The following is a 22,630-nucleotide window of genomic DNA, read 5'->3' on the forward strand; positions in this document are numbered from 1 at the left end:
GAAATTAAACACAAGCCCAACTTTTTCACTGCATCTCCCTCAGGCAATAAAGTATTTGCAAAGTGTTTCAGCAAGACACTGGAATCTCATTCTCGTAAGTGGTCCCAATTTTCCAGCATTCTGAATGCAGGCCAATTCCTTCCCTCACTTACACCGTGCAATCCTAGGACAAAGTCAAAATAAGTGCAATGGGGTTAGCAGGCAAAAGCAGGATTTGTCCCACTGGAACCATCATCCTTCTCATGGTTATTTTCTATTATTATCCTCTAGCGTCTCAGAAGTGTGACTCTTGGAGGACACTGACTTATCAACGGCCAGCACTGTGCCTAATGAAAGTGCAGAAGAGAATCACATGCAACCCCTGGTTTCTTGGGGCTTTTCAGAGATCATTCAACAATCACTTTCTCGTATGCAGAATCAGATGGCACCTTCCAAAACCGCCCAGAAGTGGTCATTAGCTAGCTGAACAGAAGGATCACCAGAATGTCATGCAAAATATGTGTGTTCATGAAAACACTTGTAACTGTGTAAAAAGGCTCCTGAGAGTTACTCAGGTTAGGTGCTGTTTCCATTCTCGCTATCTACTCGTTTTCATTCTGAACCATAGTTTACTATTGATAATAATTTCTGCTGCCATATCACATAATATTTCTGCTCCCCAGAGCATCCTCAGCCTTGGCATGTAACCCCTTCCTGAACATGCCACATGTATCTTTACCCATTGTAAAGATTGAGTTTGTATGTGTGTGGGGGGGGGGGGGCGGGAAGGGTGAGAAAACCTGGATTTGTGCTGGAAATGGCTCTACTTGATGATCACTTTAGATAAGCTGTTACCAGCAGGAGAGTGGGGTGGGAGGAAGTTTTGTTTCATGGTCTCTGTGTGTATATAATGTCTTCTGCAGTTTCCACGATATGCTATGCATCCGATGAAGTGAGCTGTAGCTCACGAAAGCTCATGCTCAAATAAACTGGTTAGTCTCTAAGGTGCCACAAGTCCTCCTTTTCTTTTTACGAATACAGACTAACACGGCTGTTACTCTGAAACCAGTGTTTAAATCCACACTGAATGCTTTTGCCTCTCAGCTTCCCATTTACGTAGCTATCTATTCTGAGTCTCGCAAACAAAAGTTTTCATGCTCCCAGGGAGACGTAAAGATCCCAGTGTCTCTGCAGCTAAACCTTCTTTCTGTGACCGTTTCCTTCTCCCCTGCTGCTGCTGCTTGGAACAAATTCTACCGCAAAAGTATTATCTAGGTAGGGAGCATCCAGCCAGTCCTTCCTTCAGCAAATAGAAAGTTTTCCCTGTTCATAGAAAGGTCTGTTCTGGCATCCAGTCTTGGTGCAACACCCCTTCCTGACAGCAGGAGTTAGGTGCAAGTATCTAAAGCAGACAGGACCAGAGAGAGAGTTCAGTGTGTCTCGTGACAATCTCTGGTCCTGCATTTCACGCACAGCAGGGAGCAGGCACTTTTCCTCTCTGTATACTTTACCAAGCTCCTATGGAATTTACTCATTGATTTTTCAGGGGAAACTGCTGTCTGTCATTTGAATATGCCAGCAATGAAAATTCCTGCGAGCTGCACCACCTGCTCCATGAAGAAAGAGTTTTGAACTAGCCCTGGGCAAGCTTCCGTGACTTATCTGCTTATTATCCTAATGACAGGAAGCCACATCCATTACAAATTGGCCAGTCCTTCACGCACGCACTTCAACAACAGTAGGGTCTGCCCCAGAATAAAGGCCTCACAAACCTTCTGCCCTTTAGTAGATTGATTTGAAAAATACTCTTCTGCCTCCACCTTTTCTTTTCAAAAATGAAACGATCTTTTGCAGAGATTAAAATGAATTTAATATTTCACAGTCTGGTATTTACATCGCATCTGAGGCAGGGATTACATACCCCGCTACAAAAACGTTCCAATAACAACTCCAGCAGGTTGTACAGTTGTAGCATAGACACCAGGCTGCTGCAAAACAGAACAGAGCCAGGCTGCATTTGAAATATGCTGCTGTTTTCTCTTTGCCTGGAACTTCCCACACCACTCCCTCCTGTTATTCCTGGAATCCATGTAATCTCCGCACCAGGCTTTCGCGTCAGTCATATGTCCCCTTTGGGTTACACTTTGCACTGTAGGCAACCAATGATCATACAAGTATTTTCACTTCCAAGGGTTAAATCCATGGGCCTTCCTGAGTCAAGAGAAACATAATGGTACCAACATCTAGGGGTGTAACACAGCAAGGGTTGGATCTGAAAGACTTTTTAGGGAAGAGTAGCAAGGTTTCCATTGAGGAGGCATCTGTTACTTTCACTACTACTGTCCTGTGCATTCAGTATGGATTAAGTTGGTTCTAACTATTCCCTTCCCCAGCAAACCAATGTATACAACAGGCTTCTGTGACTATCACAGCTGGAACTCCCAAAGGAGCAAAAGGGGCGTTTAAGTACCTCTGCAATTCTCCGCCCAAAGCCCAGTCCTACTCCACTGACTTCAATGGCAATTTCCCCACTGACTTCTGGGTGGGGAGGGAGATTAGTCCCCCAGACCAAAGAGTTTTTCCTTGTGATGTTTGCAGCTGGGATAAAGGGGTTAGATAGGGCTCTCACCCCCACCAATATATTGTAGAAAATTTGGAACAATAGTTTGCCCTGGGAAGGGATTTGAGCTCATTGCAGGGGTTTTTCTCTCTTTTGAATTAATGGAGCTAAGCCATTTCAATCTCTCTCTGGATAACAATGGAAACTGCACCAGGTACAACAGACCAAAGAGAGAGAAATTTGCCCCCCTGCATTCCTCTGAAATGCTATTGCAAACATGAGCAGTAATTTGGCTCCAATGACTTGGATCACAGAGCTCAGATTTGGAACTAACAGCCTGATCAGTGCAATTAATGAGCAAGGAAAAACCAGCCTCGCTTTGCTCAGCGAGTCTATTGTCTCATGTCAGATGTCTCCAGCAAAGCGTCAGATGTTTCAGTCTGCACTGTCATTTCTGTTATACAGTAGGCCAGATTCTGATTTCAATCACCCTGTGACAAAGACAGAGCATCTCCATTGACTTCAGTGGAGTTACTGCAGTTTTATGCCGATGGAAGATAGATCGAATCTGGCCCGAGTCTGCAGGAACTCTTCCTGGAAACCAGTCTTCATTAAAAAAACAATGAAACAAGGATGGGGAAGACTTAGACATTGATTTCTAAAACCCTGACAATGACACCTATTCAAGACCTTGGGGGAAAATATGATTCTCCTGGCAATTATTTTATCCTATCTGAATATGCGGCAGGAAAGGAAGGAAGCCATTTTTTCTCTTTGTAATTGTCAACAGATTCTACGTGACTCAAGAATTTCTTGGCATGTGCATCCCTGATGCAGAGGGAAAACATGGAGTGAAAGGGAGTCTTGCAACTGCATTCAGAACCCATTACTATCGCCTCAATAGCAATCGCTGCTTCAGTACCTCAGAGGTGGCATTAAACCAGGAGCTGGCACGGCTTTTCACTTCCAGAAGGGAGGTTTCCCAGTATTCCAGGCCAGAGGGGTGCATCCGTCCCCTTCTCTGTAACTCACAGTGCTGCTCCAAGAAGGAGTGAGCACGAATCCGCTGTCAGATGCAGTGTAGTCAGAACAGTAAAGTGCTCAGAGGGACAGCCACCCTATCCCAACACTGCTGCGTTGCTGCCATCGCCGGGAAGTCCTGTTCACGGCTCCGCAGAACGCGACAGGACCTTCCCGCAGCTGAATGAACATGATATTGTACCATTTCGCAATGCTGGCCGCCGCAACGCAGACGCCGGCCAGAGAAACCCTCAGGAAAGAGATCCACAGCAACTACCGGGTGACCTGCGAACAAAGGAGAAGAACACGTCACACCAAAGCCTGGCAACCTATCGACTGGCGAGGCAGGACTGGATTTGGGTTTTCTCTTAAAACTGAGGCGAACTCGTATAGTTTTCCAGACCTACTTTTAATTGCTTCCTGCATTCCCTAGTGTAGAACACTGAGAAGGGATTTGGAAGAAGGCAAGATTTTGTTTCCTTGTGTTCCCCTGCCTGTCTGCATCCGCCTGAGGTCTCTGATACACAGATGTAAGCTCTTTGCAGCTTATTATTCTGGGTTTGTACAGAACCTAGCATAAGGTGGTCCCAGTCCTTGAGTCACCTCACTATCGATAATAACAATAAAGTCTCAGGGCCATGGTGTTGGGAGAAGGAGGCAAAACTTAAAACCTAAACTGCGAAGGGCTGGGGTCATTGCCTGTGGTAAAAACAGCAGCAGGGGATTTTCCAAGGGCGGTTTCCCCCATATTTTCCACAGGACCTGATTCTCCATTGTAGCCACTGACCCCAGGGCAGAAAGGTGTCAAACACCATCATTCTGATTTGGAAGCACCACACACTGGTGCCAGTGACTACACAGTGTTGGGCCAGGCCCAGGCTGTTTTCATTCGCAGGGTGCAAGGTGTGGTCACAGTGGGAGGTGTGAGGGGCTCCTGCCTTCAGCCCTGTAGCCCTCCTGGAGCTGGTAGGACCATGTGGGTGTAACTCAGGGAACCATTCGACCCAGGTGTCATATCTGAATCTCCCCGAGTTCACACTAGCAGGGTTTCAGTCCCCTTCTGCACTCACTTTGCAAAGATTTCATTGACAACACAAGGTGCAGGGGAATGGGTCGCTCCTGATTTACATTGGTGTGCACTGGGGGTACCTTCACTAAAGATGACACTTACACTGGTGTAAAGACAGTTTAAGAGCAGAATCAGGCCCACTGCACTGAACTGCAATGGCAACTCCTACAGGTCACTCTGTAGTGGGAGTGCTGTCTAGTGGTCATAGCAGGGCCTGGGGCTCTATGAGATTCCTGAGCTCTATTTCCAGCTCTAACTCACTGCATGGCCTCAGGTGAGCCACTTCTCCTCTGCGTGCCTCAGTTCCCCAACTGTAACCAAGGGGTAACAACCCCACTCCATAGGAACGGCACGCGGCCTATTCAGTTCCTGTTGGTGGCAACGGAATAAAAATCTAAATGCAACTCTTGCACCATGCACTCTGGAAAAGAAGATGCAGCCTGCACAAGCCCCTTAGACAGGCTGCAGGGACGTGGGTGTGAGTGAGGGCGTGTCAGCATGTCTGTATATTCAGAGAGACAAAAAAAAATTTTTTTAAATGGTCTCCCAGCCTTTTAAACGTTGGGTTGTACTAGCGACCATGGATAATTTTACAGCCTTCAGACGTTTATATCCTATTTACCATCACAATGTCCTTTCTTACTGATTTCATAGCAGGGCTAGAGCTTTCTCTCCAGGCACCCATGAGAGGTGTAGCTGCATTTGAAATACTGCTATTTAAATTCCATTCCTGGCCACTTGTGCATGCCAAGTACCAGGCACGTTCAGCAGGAACAATTCAGCAAATCCATGCACAATGGCAGGAAGATCAAACTGGAAGCATTAAAAAAACCCTAAACAAAACAGGGTAATTTGTGCCCAGCACAGACCCACAGTTAAGGGGACGAAATGTGCTTATTACTCAACTAGCCTGCTGCTAATACAGCACCAGTTAAACCCAAGCATTCAAAGAGGACTGGAGAGAAGACAAAGGAGCAGGGGAGCTGGTGTAAACGACGCAGAGAGAGGAAGGAAGAGGGAATGAGTTTACCAGTAGAACTGTTCAGACGTTTTTCATCAAAACAGTTTTTGATTAAAACAGCCCTTTTTGTCTAAATCAAAATGTTTCTAAAAACGTGTTTAGGAGGAGGAGGAAAAGGAAAGGAAAGGTGGAGACTAAGAACGGGAGGTCAGGCTCAGAGGGAGTAGGAGCCTCCTAGCCTGTGGTAGGCCAAGCAGTTCTAAAGCCTGTATATAGTTGAAAACTGTTGGTGGGAAACTGATCACGAATAAAGAGCACAGGTGTTGCACCAGACCGAAGTGTCCCTGATTCACGGAGGAGAGATGCCAAGGGGCCGAATCCGGAGGGGAGCAGCTTGAGTACTCCATTACAGGGTGGCAGCATATTTTCAGTGTTGCCAACTCTCGCAATTTTTTTCATGAGTCTGGTGATATTTAATGTTTTCCTTAATGCCCCAGGTCCTGGAGTCATGTGATTATGAGAAAATCTTAGCTTTCATTTATTTAAAAAAGAAAAATAAGTTTCTAGCTTTCCTGGTTGCAGAGAAAAGCTTGAAAATGTGTCCCTATAAATATTCCAAAACCAGATGGCAAATAAAAATAACCCAGCATTTACTGTTTTTACATTCTGATGATTTTTAAATCAATGCCATGATTTTTTCATGAGCTTTGACCACTCAGTGTTAATGATACTGTATTTTGCAGGAGTCAATTGTAGAGTTTTAACAGGCAAATCCCCTCCCTGCTGAAAAATAATTTGTGACAAAGTTCTTCAGAGGAATGAGTTCTCCCTCTTCGCACTCGGGGATGAACTGTGACAACATCACACTCTCCTCTCATTTATCTGTAGTTTGAAATTATTTCCCAAATGAGTTCCCTGAAGAATACTTGCTCTGGAGATTGTTTGCTAATGGAAATGGTCAAACTGCTGTGAGCAAGCAATCCAACACATCCAGCTGATTTTCCTGCTCGTGAACGGTGACTGAACAGACTTGAATAGATGCAAACGTATTCAATAGTTGCAATTATTTAACAGGATGTTTGATGCATATTTCCCCCACGGATTGTTTATGCACACTCTGCTTTGGGTGCTGCTTCCAGTCTCAACGCATTGTAATTTGCCAGTCATGTGGAGTGGCGGGGGCGTGCCCAGAACTTTCTGAAGACCAGGCCCCTTTAAGCAGTCTCAAGTTGAGCACCAAAAAACACTGGGTGCTTTGGAAAATGTCAGACTCCATCTTCAGGTTGCAGCTAGTCCAGAGGGAAGGGCAGATGAAAGCAAAGTGCATCTTTGGAGGAGTACCGTAAACGGCTTTGTCCCCTGGCAGAGCATCAACAGTGCTGCTGGGGGAGACACCTGGACTGCAGCAGCTCCAGCACCCTTCACAACTGAACTGTCCCTTACAAGAACTTGGAGTCATCATGCTGACGTCAAATTAAGATAGCGATTGAGGGGAGAGGGGAGGGGAATTAAATAAGCAATATAAACGGGGGGGAAATGAGAATGGTCTGGAAATACAGCCGCAATTGCTCATCAGTATTTGATGCCTGTGCCAGGGGAGGCAGCTCTGACATTCATGAAAACAGTTTAGCACGAATGCGCAATTTGTGGAGGAAAATAATAATAATAAATAAATCCCTGCATCACTTTTTTGAAGGATAATTTTATAGCGGGGGGTGCAGGGTGAGCAAAGCTAAAGCATAAAGAATAATTATACTCAACTGTATGAACAATGATTACAAAATTATGCAACTGATTAACCATGACATACATGTAATTACTAATGAGTTTGATAAAATTTTAATTATACCTTGTTCTCCGGGGCATTCAGCAAGCCATGAAAATAATAATCATGTAGCTCTCTGTCACAGATGATTGCTCCAGCCAGGGGAGCACTGACATCCAAGAAAGCCCTTGCCTGAATCACACTGCTCTGGCAGAAGGCAGGCGATGAGGAATCTGCTGCTCCAGAGAACAGCTTGGGGAGTGTAGCACCTCACTGCAATGCCAGGACAGACTGCAAACCAGTCCTTTGTCAGCCAAGGACTAGCCTAGGAGCCACTCTGATATCTTCCCCAGGAAAATCCCTCCACCGCTTCTACTTGGTGGCATCAGGTAATCACCTAACAAAACCCACCAAAGGAGTTAAACTCAGAACAAAATCCAGGGCACTAAAATGATATTCGCCACCGTCACATTGTTCTCTCTGCTTGTGTGTCACAGCCCTGGCCGCACCCTGTGTCCGGCAGATCTATTTAGATGGTAAGCTCTCACGCCAGGCACTGTCAGCTATGCTGGGTTGGCTTTTGGCACAACAGGGCCGCATTCTTGGTTGGTGCTCTGGCACCACCATAATCAGTATGAAAGACAGAGAGATGTAAAAACTCTGGGCAAGGCGCCTCACTTCTCTTCCTGCACCTGAGCGCTATGGAGGGACATTCCTGGGCTGTGAAAAGAAGGGACTAAACGCACTGACGTGAGGGAAGGGTGGAAGCTCCTCACACCAGCTCAGCCAAAGCCCTTCAGTTCTGCTCTGTAAATCCTGCCAGCTCCTCCCATCCTGAGCCCCTGCCCAGCTCTGCCAATGCCCTGTGCTCCAGTTGGCTTACTCCATTTTCTGTGGCAAACGTATGGCTCCAAACAGCACTGCACACATACCTTGGTCGTCTTGACTTTGTTGCCAGTACTGCAGCTCCATCCAGACAAGTCTGGCAGCACCTTACACTCCTCCCTTTCTAGACACGGCTCCATCTGACACCACCACTTCTGGAGGACTATGGAGGCTGAAAGGAGAGAGGGCCAGTGAGGAACAGAGCAGATACGGGCAGTGTGCATGCAGATGGGCTGGATGAGGGGAGAGATGGAGACAGGGTGGGAAGTTAGTATTTGCTATGAGAGATGGCCGGCATTTCATCAGCAAGGAGCTAGTTTATGGAGCGGACAATGGCTTTTTGCACACGATGAAAAGTTTTTAAATTGTTTGTCAACACTGAATCAAAAATTGGAGGATTTGTTTTTCTTCCTCCTCCCACTCCCTGTCCCCACCTTCTCCAGTGGTGAAAAAGGGGAGAGAAGGGAGAAAAATGAAACCAAAGAAAGGAAAGCTGGTACTGCTTCTTTCAATTCAAGTCAAACTGAAACACAGTTTTTCATTTTGCTTTGACGAAAAATCAAAAATTTCTGTGAAAATTGAAAAAAAAATTTTTTTTATATTTTCTGTACCATTTTCTGGCATCCCTATTTATTTATATTCCATCTAAATCAAACCACTTTATGAAATTGGGTCAGTTTCACCAGACTTTTGTTTAGAAATGGAAAAAAGTTCCAACGATGTTGGAATGTCCCATTTTGACATTTTCTGAACAAAACATTTCCACTTTTTATTTTGAAATGATTTTTTGTTTTGATTTTTTTAAATGTATTATATATTATAACGTTTGCATAATTACGTACTATAATCTATTATTTTGTACGATATAATATATAATTATACAAACACTATGTATATAAATATAAAATACGATCATGGGGCATGGCTTCCCCATAGCACGCCCTAGTGGCCAAGCGTGGCACCGCCAGCACTTTCTGCCTCAGTTTCCTTCCCCGAGGTGGGTCTCTTTGGCTCTCCACACACTGGTCTGTGCTGGAGATGCGGCTTAGTCCCCTGCCAAGTCACAAACAAATGTAACCCCTTCTAGGGCAGCAAATGTCCAAACTAAAAAGTCCCAACAAACAAAAGGATTCTTCTGCCCTTCAACCCTCCCTCTGGGCCCTGTTCCCAGCTCCTTTCTGGATCTGGGATAGAGCACTCGCCCCCAGGCTGGTTCTCCTTATGGTTCCAAGCCAGACTGATCTCTCTCAGTCCTTTTTTAAGGCCCACCTGTCCATTAAGTTTGGCTCACACCGTCAGCTGGGATGCAGCAAATTAATGATGGCACAGCTGTGGCTGGCCCTGTCTTGCCTTACAGAGGCCAGTCACCCTGTGATGAATATATTATAATGCAACACAAAACATTTTGAGACTCTAAATTGAGATGAAACATTTAGAACGAAGAGAAATGGACACAAAGTTTGGAATTTACCCTTGTGGGGAATTTGGGGGTTTTCACTCCCATTGGAATGAAGCCCGATTTTGGAATCTCGAAATGTTTCACAAAATGGCACGTTCCCTCCCTACCCCTGCACAGCTCTAGTCCCATGCGCTCCCAGGTAAAGTGCCAGGGCGTGAGGCTCCGTGGTCGCTGTGTGCTGGGGTGTTCTGGCAGCCGCAACCACATCAGGGTGAGTGTCGCGTGGCCGATTCTCTCCTGAGGTAGCAGAGTTCAGGGCTATGCCACAGAGCCCCTCCCAAGGCACCATGAGAGCAGGGACAAGCAACTGAACAAAGACAGGGCCCGCAGGTGCATTTTACTTGCACGGGAATTATTAGGCACAGAGCAGCCATCGTCAACTGTCCCAGCCCATGGCAAGCCGGCATCACCGAAGGACAGAAGACGTGCAAAAGCCCGTCACCATAGCAACCTAAAGATCAGCAACAAGGTGGTCTAAGTTGAGGAATATTCATAATTTGAACCCCTCAGAGGCCAGAGAGGAGGCGCCCAATGAAACGGTGCCTGAATCCCATTAACCGGGAGGTCATTAGGAATCAGGGACTCGACAGGAAACACTGGGCTGGCGGGAGGCATACGGAGAGGCATTTAACCGTGCTGAGCCACTGCTAGGTCTTTTCCAGTTTGCTTTTGAAGACGAAAGGCTTGTTAGTGGTGGCAATCAAAGAGCAAACCTGGCCCTCCTTGCAAATCTAATGGCACCAGGGAGGGTGTCCTGCCTCGCTGCTCTTCCGCCAAGACCCCTCAGCGTCTTTCATCCCCACAGCTCACCCCTCTTATGTGCATTCTGTCCCCGGCAGCCTGGCTGTTCCTGGTCACTGCCCACGGGCCACATTTTAATGACAAGCAGAAGATGACTCACTTCCTTTTTAATCTGCTTGTCTTTCTTCTGGTGCAGTGGGGGGTTCCCAGCACCAGGTGTGTGTGTTGCGGGGGGGCGGGGGGGTTCCCCCTCACATTCTGTCCTTTTATTCTTGCCCCTGGGTAAGCTGTCCCGAAGTGAGAGCTTGGAGAGAAAAGCACTTGGGAGGCCTAGAGGCAGGCCCCGGGGAACTGCGCAAAGTTGCATTATCTGCTGTGATGCCAGCTGCTGGCAGCAGGGTGCGATGGGAGGGGCTGGTGGTGGATTGGATGAGTCACACTCAGAAGGCTGTGAGAGTTTAGGCACCTGAGACCGTCTTGCAGGTGAGCCGAGCAGGGACTGGCGTCCATCTCCATGCGCTGAGTGCAAACGAAGCCAGAGCCCTGGCCAAGGTGATCCATGGTGGTTAGTGGTGTCGGGTGCCTAGAGTGCCTGACCTGTGAAATCAGGCCCCTTTATGGAGTCTCAGTCTGGGCTCCCCAAATGGGCTCCTAAATCACTCGTCACTTTGGAGAATCTCGGTCCCACTTCCCTAGGCTAGTTCTGAAACGGCTTTGCTCAGAGCTCTGCTTTGCCCAGCGAGTTCAGTGTCTCAATACAGGGACTGTTCCTAATTGGCCCTATCTGGCTGAAAGCTACTGCCAGACACAGTCCCAGCAGGCCCCCTCGTGAGGAGCCAGCCTGGTGCGTGGCTTTAAAAACAGTCGTGAACATGGAACAGTGTCTGGAAACAGCTTTCAAACACGTCCCTCCCTGTAGTGCTGGCAGGGCCTTCGCAGTCAGTGTGACACATGACGGATAGGTCCCTGGTGCTCTTATCAGGCTGGGCAAACACCTCCAAAGCAGGGATGGGGAGGCAGGGCTAGGTTCTATTTCCAGCCATACCACTGAGACCTCGGGCAAAGAATTCCTCTGCCCCTCAGCTCCCCGTTCTGATACAGGGAGATGATGACACTCACCTCCTCCTAGCTGGAGGCATCGTGAATGAAAGCAAGAGCACCTGGGACAGATGGCACTAGACCAGTGCCAACTAGTTCTGTCTAGACTGATGCACTTTGGGGAGGTTCGGGGTTATTTTAATTGTATTTTTAGGCAACCTCAGGAGTACCTAGAGTGTATGTATGGAGGGGTGCCCTGCTCAGTGTTTGTAGAAGTTCTAATTAAATAAATCAGGGATAACTACATTCTCCTGCTCATGTGGCAGAAGACTGGCACACCCAGGGGCACAAAAGCCGTATCTGACACTTCTGCTTAACAGGCACTTGGCAGAGACTGATCACGGTGGGAGAACCTGCCAGTTTAGCATGTTTGGATTGGGAATATTTTTTTAAATACATTCAGTGTTACAGATGTATGGAAAAATCCCCACTGCTGGCAAAACGGGGGCGAATAACCCCATCCTCAGAGGTTAGAAGGGACGTTTCCTCTTCTGGCTCATCTTTCCCAGCAAGCAATTACTGCAGGGGGGAAGTAATTTCATCACAAAGAGCTTCCTTTCCTGCGAAACCAGTATCATTTCTCTGCCAGCCAAGTCCTGGCATGTGTCAGTGGGGAGGCCCCACATTCGGTCAGAAGCACCACGTATTTCACAAATCTGCAGAGAGCAGGAATTTCTGCTGATGTCGCCAGAGGGAGATGGCTGCCCAGCTCTGCACAGCTTTCACTTCCTCCTCCCCCCCCAGGCTGCGCTCTGCACTGCACAGGCCTGCTGTTGGCTGAGTTCCCCGGTATGTCCACACTGCAGCTGGGAGTGAGCCGTCTAGCCGGGCAGACAAACTCGCACTGACTCGGCTCGAACTAGCCTGCTAAAACTAATGGTGTGGACACTGTGCACCAGTAGAGGCTTGTGCTAGCTACCAGAGCTCAGACTCGCACAACCCCATGTCCGAGCTCAGCTGGCTAGCCCACACCTCTGCCAGTGCTGCAATGTCTAGCACACTGGCACCAGACGAGCTAGCACGGGTCTGTTTATCCCAGCTGGGAGGTCGCTCCCAGCTGCAACCTACATATACCTCAAGGGACCCGGTTTGACCTGTTTGCTCTGTCTGCTTCTGCAGAATCCCTAGTTTCTCCCGCTAGGGCTGGGTAAAAGCTACTCATCCGCTGAGCCTCTCCTTCGTAACTACAGCAGGGAAACCATTTCAGTCTCTAGCCTATTTCAGGGTATTCTAGCCTCAGTAAAGTGACATTCACTACTCAGCTTTGTTCCTCCTGTGCATCTGATGCCTGCTTCGTGAGTAATTACTGGGGACCACTCTGCAGGGAAAAGGCAGCACAGAAAAGCCGCTCGGGACAAAGAGAACCTGCCCAGAGACATGAAGCTTGTGCCTCTTGGCGTTGTTCACAGACACATTTACCCCACATCTGCTGCCCAGCAAATCAATAATGCACTGGGAAAGGCTCCTGCCACTTCTGATGGATCCAGTGGGACACCATGTGACACCATTCAATAAAATATAGATGGGCTGGGTTTGTCTTAGTGCTTTTTGTAGATGATTATGTGGCATGACTCTAGTCACTTGTCTCACAGTCCACAGCACTAAGTCAGGGCAACAAGTGAGATCCTGGAGGGCGTCGTTACAGAGCCTAGTTCCTTCCGCTGCCCCAGATCTGCACAGTCAAAGCCAGTACCATGTACGGTGCTGGGGCCCCAGCCACACGTTAAGATGCATGCACGGAAGAGCCCATCACAGCTTTTCAGCAGCAGGGTTAAAAGCACACGCAGTTCCTTTGTTGTGCTGTAACAGAGCAGGGTTGGCTCAGCTCAGCCCCAAGGAAAGGGATTTCCCGAGCACTCTCATTCGGGGACTCCATTATCTTTCTGGGACCCATCACTTCCAAGAACAAAGGTGAAGAGTGGCAGGGACTCCGGTCTAACTGCCTGGGCTGGACGCATTTAGAACCTTTCTCGTCCCTACTCAGCTTTGTCACCTCTATAGTGCTGAGACCGTCTTCTTCCCTAGCCCCATTTCTGAGTGCTCAGCACCCACAATTGCAGCCAGATTTTCAAAAGAGACCAGCCCCCAGTGTGGACACAACGTGCTGAGCTCACTTGAAAATCTGGCCCCATGACACTTCAGACACGTCTCCTGGCATTCAATCCCTCCCGTAGGGCCACGCTGCATGGGGTCACACAGCCCACGGCAACACAAAACACTGACTAGAGGGGAAAAACGCCTCAGAGAGAGGGCACCTGTAACAAGGGGGGACAATGGGGCTGATTAGAGCTGCTGCCACCCATCCCCATGTGCAATTGCCTTCAGAGTCCATTGTTCTATCTCCTTTGCTGGGTGCCCTACTTCTAAGCCAGGCTGGGCTGGCTCTGCAGCATGAAGGCAAAGCAGGACTCCCCATGGGGACACCCATGCTGTATGACACAGACGAGGATGCTCTGCTGAGGGGCAGCAAGCGCAGAGCTCTGCTATTATCTGCATCAGGCCCAAAGCAAAACAGAAAGGAACCCAGGGCAGGGACAGTCCTCATCTTCCTGGCTGCACACCAGCGCCCTCCCTGCCCCCAACAGAATACACAGGCCATTTCTAGGTCCTTCTGTGGTGCAATGGCTGGGTAACGAACCCACCACGGGTCACTGGCCCGCATAGAACCAGGGACTTTCTGCACCCAGGGGATGAGGCCCAGCCCACTAAAGTCAAAGGGTGTTTTCCCATTGATCTCACTGGGCTTTGCACCAAGCACCCAAAGCACACGCTCCTGCCACTTGAGCAAAGGGAGCGACTCCTAGGTGTAAGCTGTCACCTGGCCCCAGGTTAGCGCTGGCGCCCATCGCCACGCTGCCCAAGCATCCGTACCTGGACCAGTTACGCGAGGGAGCCAGCACCAGACACACCAGCCAGCGCGTTGCATTTGAAAAGGTGCTTTTCCCCTTCCTGGGGTGGGACTGGGAGTGGAGACGCTGCAGCACAGCAAGAGAAGCTGCTCCCGCTGGAGTGGAAGTGCCTGGACTCTAGGAGGAAAATCTGTCCTGGTTGGACCCCTGGCCCCCGGTTGCAGACCCCAGAGGGTGGCCTGGGCACTCTGCTAGGCATGCGCACAGGCTTCACGCGCTGTGTACTCACCATCCACGCAGGAGGGAGCCGCGCGAGTCGTCCCTGCCACCTGCCCTGGGAAGCAGGAGCATTTCACCGTCTGGGAGCGCTCTTCAATCTTGTTCTTATTGCAGCATCTGTGGGCGGCGATGACTTCGCACGTGCCAGGCTCTATGTGCACTGTGGGGAGGCAAACAACCGCACCTGACCTGGAGCTGCGTGGCCGGAGCCCAGTCCCAGACTCTAGCTTAGCAGTTACCCCAAGCAGGCTCCAGCGAACTCCTTACACCAGCGGAGCAATGAGAAAGGCCTCTCCGCTAGAAACAGACTGAGAAACCCCAGGAGTTGTACCAACACCAGTCAGGAACCAGGCTTGGGGGATCCTTCCTAATGGGCATGGTCACAGACCCTCTGCCATCTTGCCCTCAGTCCACTGCATAACAGGGCAACGTTCCTCCTCATCGCAGAGCGCATGGCGTGAAGACGTGCAAGGAACTGGCATGAGCTCCAGATGTCTCAGCCAGAGGAGGGGACCCCGTTAGCTCAGCGGGGCAGCCTGGCACTCTGTAAGTCAGGTTCTTACGCCCCGTCCATCAGGGCGGTGGCTGAGTGCTGACAGTTTGGGACTGTCAGCTAGAACTGCAGGACCCCGTTATGTTCCGCCATCATGTTCTCACACTCACCAGGGTTTGCGCTTTGGCTCCAGTAAGCTGCTGGCGGACACTGGCGCTCACAGAGCCAATCTAGCCCCTGGCTCTCAGACTGCACCAGTGCGTTGAGTCCACAACATTGTCCCAACAGCAGTGAGCAGGTGCAGTGGGAAGCTCAGGGGAAAACAGAACGTAGGGTAGCCTGCCCCTCTGCTAGCCCACTCCTGCGGCTGCTCAGTAAGAAGCAGCAGCACACAGGCCAATGGGAGTTTCCCCATCTCCCCAGCAGGAGAGCCCCACTCCATGGCTGCAAGTGATCAACGCAATGTTTCCAAGGCCGGGTGCCTGCTGGAAGATTGGACATCCAGCCAGGTGCTGCTGCTGAAGGAGTCTAAACCAGGCCTCAAGGCTGCTAAGCACACCCGTATGGCTGTGTCCAGTGGCTCCCCAGCCCATCTCCAAGTAGGAAGAGTGCTGGCCCTGGCTTGGGCTCATCAGACTGCTTGAGTTCTATTTACTCCTAATCACCCGCCCTGCTGAGCAGAATGAATAGCCTCTCCCCATGGCAGAGGTAAGGGCTTTACTGAAATCAGCTAGTTGGTTAGTTAATTGGAACTGAAAATGAGATGCAAACTTGATACGAGACCACAGAGCGAGAACGATGCCTCGCAATGCCTGTGGCTTCAGTCAAAACAACATCAGCTCCAGCCCCGAATGTTACAACCAAAGGGACGTTCATTCCTGGCACCGTATCCGTGTGCAATCTGACGTGAGCCCCAGCCCTGGGCGTGTCTTAACTTTACAGCAACGCTGCAATGTCTTCCTGCTCAGCAGAAAGGGAGGGTGTTGTTCTGCTGCTCTTTGCCCCCCCCTTAAAATGTTAAGGAAGAAGGAAAACGAATGCACTGGCTTATCACCTCTGGGATCCCAGCTCAGAATCTAGTTAGCATCACAGATCAATGCATTTCACTGGGTAATGGCCCATACAGCCACCATACAAATTAGCCAAACAGGTCTGGATAGACTTTGATCCCATGACCTGGGAGTGAGTGATCCCTGAAGGTCTTATTTAATGAGGACTGAAAGAAGTGAATGGAGCGCCACACAGGATGACAACACCCCAGTGTGTTACCAGGAATACACTGCCTTTGATGGATGCAGTGATCAGGAGTCAGGCTTTTCCCATGCACCAGCACCATTATGCAGAGATGTATATGGCCCATTTTCAAACCCAGCTGCCTAGCTGGACCCCCAAACCTTGCTCACACAATGCAGATGCAGTTCCTGCATCTGTTCCGAATGAACAAAGACTGCTTGACCCTGCAAGGGGCAAAGAGACACAGTAAAGGAGAAAATCTTAAACTGATGGGCTCTAAATTCTGGGAGAGACCAAGCACCTTTCCATCCAGGGCTCTTTCTAATGACAGCTCAGCAATCCCGAGAGGAAAGCCGGTCTGCTCTGCAATGTCCTCTGTACCCGGCTGATTTAATACTGATTTAGTAATTGGGTGAAAAAACAGTCTTGTTTTTAAGGCAAATTACTCATTTTGAAACATGAAAGACATTTAATGGATGAAACTTCTTCTGCTGTCTCTCCCACAGGGTCCCCTATGCTGCAACATCTTCAAAAGCAGTTATGGGATTTAGGAGCCTAAGGCCCACTTTCAGAAGTGATTTGCACACTTAGGAGCCTGCCTTTCAATGACACGTGGACTCCTAAGTGCCTCAGACGTTTCTGAAAACGGGACTTACCTAGAGTCTCATTTTTTTGCTGCCATTAATAATAAAAAATGGATAAAAGCCCATTCAAGTTTACCTGGATTTTCACCTTGTAAATGTCCAGACTCCCATAAAAATGGTTGTGCAGCCAGCCAGGCAGCCAGATCTCTGATGCAGGTCTCACCCTGCTCTCTCTACACCAGCAACCACCTTGGCGGAGGCGCTGAGACCCTTCCGCTATAACACTGCGAGCAAGTCATCAACACACGTCTCGGCCAACGAGCTGCCCTCAAAACCCTGCGGCAGCCCCGGCGCCGCCACCGCCACACCACTTGCAAACCAAGTGCAACGTAAACGGCACAATGTGGGAAATGCACATTGGCTGGATCCTCTCTAGCGAGTGGCCATGCACTAAACGGCCAGGGAGCCTGCTCCTGTCAGTACTGGGCTTTGCTCAGAGGCTCCTGGCTTGGTACTTTTTGCAGTTCAGCGTCCACAGTCGGACACTGTCCCTTCACCCTCTTCTATGTCGTGCCCCCAGTGAACTGGGGCAAGTCTAAGATCGGCTGCTGGTCCTAAATTAATCTCTTACATCTACTGATCGGCCTGCGCACATCTTTCATCTCATGGTGCTAGAAGCTGATAAACACCGGTGTAAAGAAATAAACCCCCGGCCCAAAGACAGAAGCGTGTGTCTCAGCAATCACAACAGTCCCGGATCAGCACTGCGCCCGCCAGGCAATGCTTTCGCTGGAGAGTTCATCAGGAAGATATATGAGTGAGAGCCATTTGATTTCAAAGGAGACACAGAAACTGAGAGGACTGTGAATACTGACCCCTGTGCTCACCACTAAATCACCTGCAAGATCTCAAGCTTCAAAACTGATCTAGGATGTACAGAGCGGTAATTTACAACCCGTAGAAGTACTGCTGTATGAAGCCTGTAAACACAGTAATGGCAAGTTAAGTGCAAAAATACTCTGGGTTCCCCAAGCCAGGATCTATGGGCTGCTCAGTGCTCTGCACACTGCAAGAGCTGACAGAGATACTCAGCTCCACTTCCCTTCCTGGCTCTTAGAGGACATTGATTACTGAGTGGGGCATTATGGAGAAATCCTACAGCATTTAATAGAGAATACCACCCTTGCTGAAGGTAATCAGTCTGTAGACTGTGTAGACTCATAACATGGCTCCCACTCACTATTAACCCCCACAGACTGGGTGAGTACGTTCCGAGGAATTCTACTGCTTTTATTTCTATTTGATTCTGTGAGAGTTCTCCCTAAAGATGGACACAGAGGCTGAGGAATTGGTCTGAAACTTTGATCCAATTTGAATCCAAGTCAGAATTATTTTTAAGGTCTAAAAAAGATGGTATTTTTATATGGAACATCCATGTCCAGGAAGCCTCGAGAGACCCCAAGCGAGCACATTCTCACTGGGGGTTGGGCTAAGATCAGATAAGCACAGAAACTGGAGGGTGCACGTCTAAAGAAAGCCTCTTTAGTGGCCGGTCCATCAAAGCAACAGCAGGAGGATGGCACTGAGTTCATACCAAACACACTCTGGCTTGGAGGGTGGGAGGTTACCATGGAATCCCTGGGTCCAATCCCTCTCTGAAGGATTTGGTGCCACAGGAGGCCAGGAGTCAGGCCCAGGCTGCTCTGTGGGCAGCCTTTGCATTTCTCTCTCTTGTTAACACAGATTTTGGTTGCTTTCTATGTTGAAGTTCCCTTTACTGACGGGTTATAAAGGGTTCCTACAGGACTGGTACCAGTGACGGGCATGTTACAGACAAGAGCACAGGTGTTCACGGGCCAATAAGGACGTCCGCAGAAGGAGATGCAGATGGTTATAAGCCGTGATTATAAGCGACCTAGCGACAAAGCGCTAGGCCCCCTGTCCAGGATAGCAGGCAGCAGCAGAAGCACACGGACTTCAAAGAGCTGCAGCACAGTGGCTGGCCTCTGCCCCCACTGGGTTCAAAGCTAAATTAGCTTGAATTATCCTCCTTCCACGAGCAAGCCGGCTGCCCGGTGTGCTCAAGCCTCTGTTGGACACCAGGGAGAACGGTGCAGTGCACCAACCTGCTCTCTACCGCACACCAGGCGAACTCAGCTGTGAAAGGTCTCTAGTGCTCAGCACCCCTCGTCCCAACTCATAAGCCGTAAAAAGAAATTCAAATACAATTTTTCTTTGCACTGCTATTAGCCCAAGGTTTCTTTCATAGCTGCTCCTCAGACCCTCCCATCAGCCTGTGCTCTGTGTTAGGGTTTGTCTATGCTGCAGTCACGAGCCCACCAACCCAATGCTGCTAACAACACTGAACAGCACCACTGTCATTGGTGTTGTAGAAACGATGGGAATGGCTAAGCACCTGCAATCTCTGAGCCTTGCTCAGTGCTTCAGTGGAGATTTTGTTTGAACAGAGTGTAAGAGAAGACAGCAGCATCTAGCCTATTGTCTCTAGAGTCTTGTCTACATTGTCCTGCTGTCGTTAACAACGTTGGGAGCCCACTGCTGGCATTTGATGCATCAGGTCCGTTAGAGCCATTAGAGCAAGGTTAGATGACACAATGCTCAGCGCACCAACAGGCCATCTAAACCAGGGCTCCCAACGGTGCTAAAACTGGGGGAGCTGACCTGGGGCTGGCAATCGTGGGAAACTTTTGCAAAATTCCTTTAGCACAGGTAAGGCTTTGCTGTGGGCAGACTGGTCTCTCCCACGGTCATTATCAAACTGCCTCTGGATGGGAATTGTAATTCAATGGGATTAGAAAGTTACAGATGACCAACACTTCTTACCAACAGTAGGGGAAAAAAAAAAAGAAATCCCTGGGTGTTCCTGCTTCTAATAGACCCTTGCAAATCCTTCACATACCCCAGCAGGGAGACTTCTGCTGGCCACACGCAGCAGGATGGCTGCTGCGGCAAACGGGAGCTGAAAGGAGAAACTAGCTGCCTTCCATTTCCAGTCTGATAAATACCCACTAGCAAGGTGCAGCCTTCCCTGGGGCAGTCCGGACTCCTGTGCTACCATTGTCTCATCCCTACGGGTGCTGGGGGTGGGGGGTGGTAAGTGACTGGGCACTCACCTGAGGATAGAACAAACCTCTGTTTCTCCCCAAATTCAAGCCACCCTGAGGTGATATTAGGTTAGGCCAAGTGACCATCCTGTGCTGTTTCTGGGCTAAGCATTTGCAGGACATCTTACAACCAGGGTAAGAATTTGCTTTCCTACCAACCTGAATTTTGCCGCAGACAGGAGTTAGATAAAGGCAGAAGTTCAGCACAAGTGCAAGTCTCTGAGTGCAAGTTTCTCAGCTGTGTGCTCCTTCCAGAACCCAGCATTTCCAGGCTTTCCACTTCATTCGCGCGGCGATTTTTTGTCATGGCAATAGCCCTTCACAGGCCTCTGAGCTGTGTTATCGAACAGGAAGAGTCATTGGGAAATGTCTCTGGCTTTTCAGACACATTCAAGTGAAGTTGACTGAGAAGCAGTAACACCCCCTGCCTTCCCCAGGGTGGCATTTCCATGATTCTGAAGGGGAATTTCCTCTGCTTTACAACAACGCTTTCAACTACTTGCTGGGAAATAACAACAAAACACAAACTACTGGGCTACAACAGTGAACCCTCTCTGGTTATGTTGATGCTACATCTGGGTCCCTGATTTTAAACTCAGTGTGGCCATGTTCTGAATCGTTAACTTACGCCCCAGATTACAAGCCTGTTCATTACAGTCTCGAGTGGTGGGTTGAGTGATTGGGGCCAGAGTTTGTTCACATTGCATTTGCATTGTCTCAAAACCAAAACCACCATGAAGCAAACACAAAAGTGTCCATCGTCGCAGTCAGGCAGTGAGTCCCCCAAGTAGAACTGGCCCAGATTGTTCAGACAGGTAGAACTTCAACATGAGTGACCGAAGGAGAGGGCGAACCAGACAACATGTGGATGAAGTGCTCGGGGCTCCCCGGTGCAGGGTGAAATAGAATCTTACTACTGATGCGTTGCAAAGGAGCATGGCAGAGCTAGTAAAGACAGGCAGGACACCTGGGCACGGCTAGCCCAGCAACGCTGCACCCAGCCAGTAGAGCACATTGTGTTCTAGCATTTTAGGGTAGCTGGAACAAACTGTTATGGTCCCTTGAGAGAAGTCACAGCTGTGTTTGGATAGCTGCTTTGGTGGTTTGTGCAATTCACCTGGCTCATTTCTCATGGAGCCCTGTTGTGCCATGGCCCTCTGTGTTCTGGGAAGTGCACGGTCAGTCGGGGAAAGAGTGCAGCATGGACAGAAGCTGCTTCCGGGCACCCTAGTTCTCACAATCCTGCAGGGATTATTGCAGGGACTAGTAAATTCATTCTCAGTGCACACACAAAGTGCCTCCTCAACGCAGTGCGCGTGCCACAGGCCCTGGCAAGAACGCTGCAGCTAGTGCCCAGGTGTGACATTCACACAGGTCACTGCTGTGGGGCATGCAGCTCACACACAACTCAGTGTGAGCTCTCTTGGGCTGTCCCTCTCCCACACCCTGCCAGAGACGCATGTCCTGTGTCACAGTTCAGCTCAGGTGAAATTCATCCCGAGGCAAGAGGCCAGAACGCGGCCTGTGCACCAGTGACGTCCCACCCGAGTCCTGTTCCGAGGCCATCTGTGACGGTTACACGTGGGGCTTGCACAGCACAGGGGTGAACTCCACCCTCTAGCAAGAAAAGCAGCAATACCATTAGGGGTCGATAAGTGAATTAGGGGCAGACTCTTATCCCCCTTGGCTACAGGGCTGCCGTCGCTCCCCTGCACAGGGAATTCCGGCAGACCCTGCAAGCTGTGTCTTTCATCGAACACTCTCCTATTCCCCGCTCTGAGCTGGTTTTATTGCAGCATTGGTAAGTAGCATTCCTGCCACTCCGGAGGGAGCAGCCATCACGTTTAATAGCCAATTTACCAGCCCCGACACCGCACTCCTCCTTCTTCACCAGCTTGTAGATTGGCAAATAATTACCACGACAGGAAGGCATCAAATATTTATATCCCCTTAACCCAGGAATTTGTCTGGGCCGAGCTGCCGCTGATCTGAGCAAACAGCGCATTAGAGCTGGTGGCTCACCAGAGGCATCGCCACGTCACTGGGTAATTTCTTCCCAGACAAGATGTTGCGGCTGCCTATATTAATCAATTACTCCTAAGCGCTGCACCTTTTATGCTAACACCTATCTGGCAGCAAGAGGCAAGGGAGCTGAGAGGCTCTGGGGCCAGTCTAGCTAACCAGGGAGTTATTCATCCTCTCCCCGCCCCCACAAATCAGGGCACCTGCCCAGCATTTGAAAAGATTTAACAGGCTTCTAGGGGCTGACCCCCATGCACTTGCCAGTGACATCAATGGGATACATTTCAGGAGCACAGGGGGGCATCCACTCTGTGCAGAGGGCTCATACAAAGGTTATGCACTGCTAGGCCTGGTCTACACTAGGGAAGTAGGTTGGTATAACTGCGTCACTCAGGGGTGTGAGAAATCCACCCCCTAGAGGGACACAGTTACACTAACCTAACCCCCAGTGTAGACAGCGCTAGGTCAACAGGAGAACTCTCCTGTCAGCCTTGCGGCTGCCTCTCAG

At 49.5% G+C, this 22,630-nt stretch overlaps 1 protein-coding gene across 4 annotated transcripts in view; it reads right to left on the reverse strand.

The window, feature by feature from the left end:
• Positions 1 to 1,825: 1,825 nt before the first annotated feature.
• TAFA3 (TAFA chemokine like family member 3) overlaps positions 1,826 to 22,630 on the reverse strand; it is a 72,754-nt gene continuing 51,949 nt past the window's right edge. For all 4 annotated transcript variants that reach the window (XM_043533722.1, XM_037885219.2, XM_037885220.2 and 1 more), the window contains 3 exons: positions 14,676 to 14,825; positions 8,287 to 8,411; positions 1,826 to 3,844 (listed from right to left, as the gene is read on the reverse strand). In XM_043533722.1, the coding sequence (XP_043389657.1) occupies positions 3,833 to 3,844; positions 8,287 to 8,411; positions 14,676 to 14,825 (287 nt within the window). In that variant the 3' untranslated portion in view covers positions 1,826 to 3,832. The remainder of the gene's footprint in view (positions 3,845 to 8,286; positions 8,412 to 14,675; positions 14,826 to 22,630) is intronic.

This window comes from Chelonia mydas, chromosome 21, assembly GCF_015237465.2.
Source record: "Chelonia mydas isolate rCheMyd1 chromosome 21, rCheMyd1.pri.v2, whole genome shotgun sequence".
Lineage (NCBI taxonomy): Eukaryota > Metazoa > Chordata > Testudines > Cheloniidae > Chelonia > Chelonia mydas.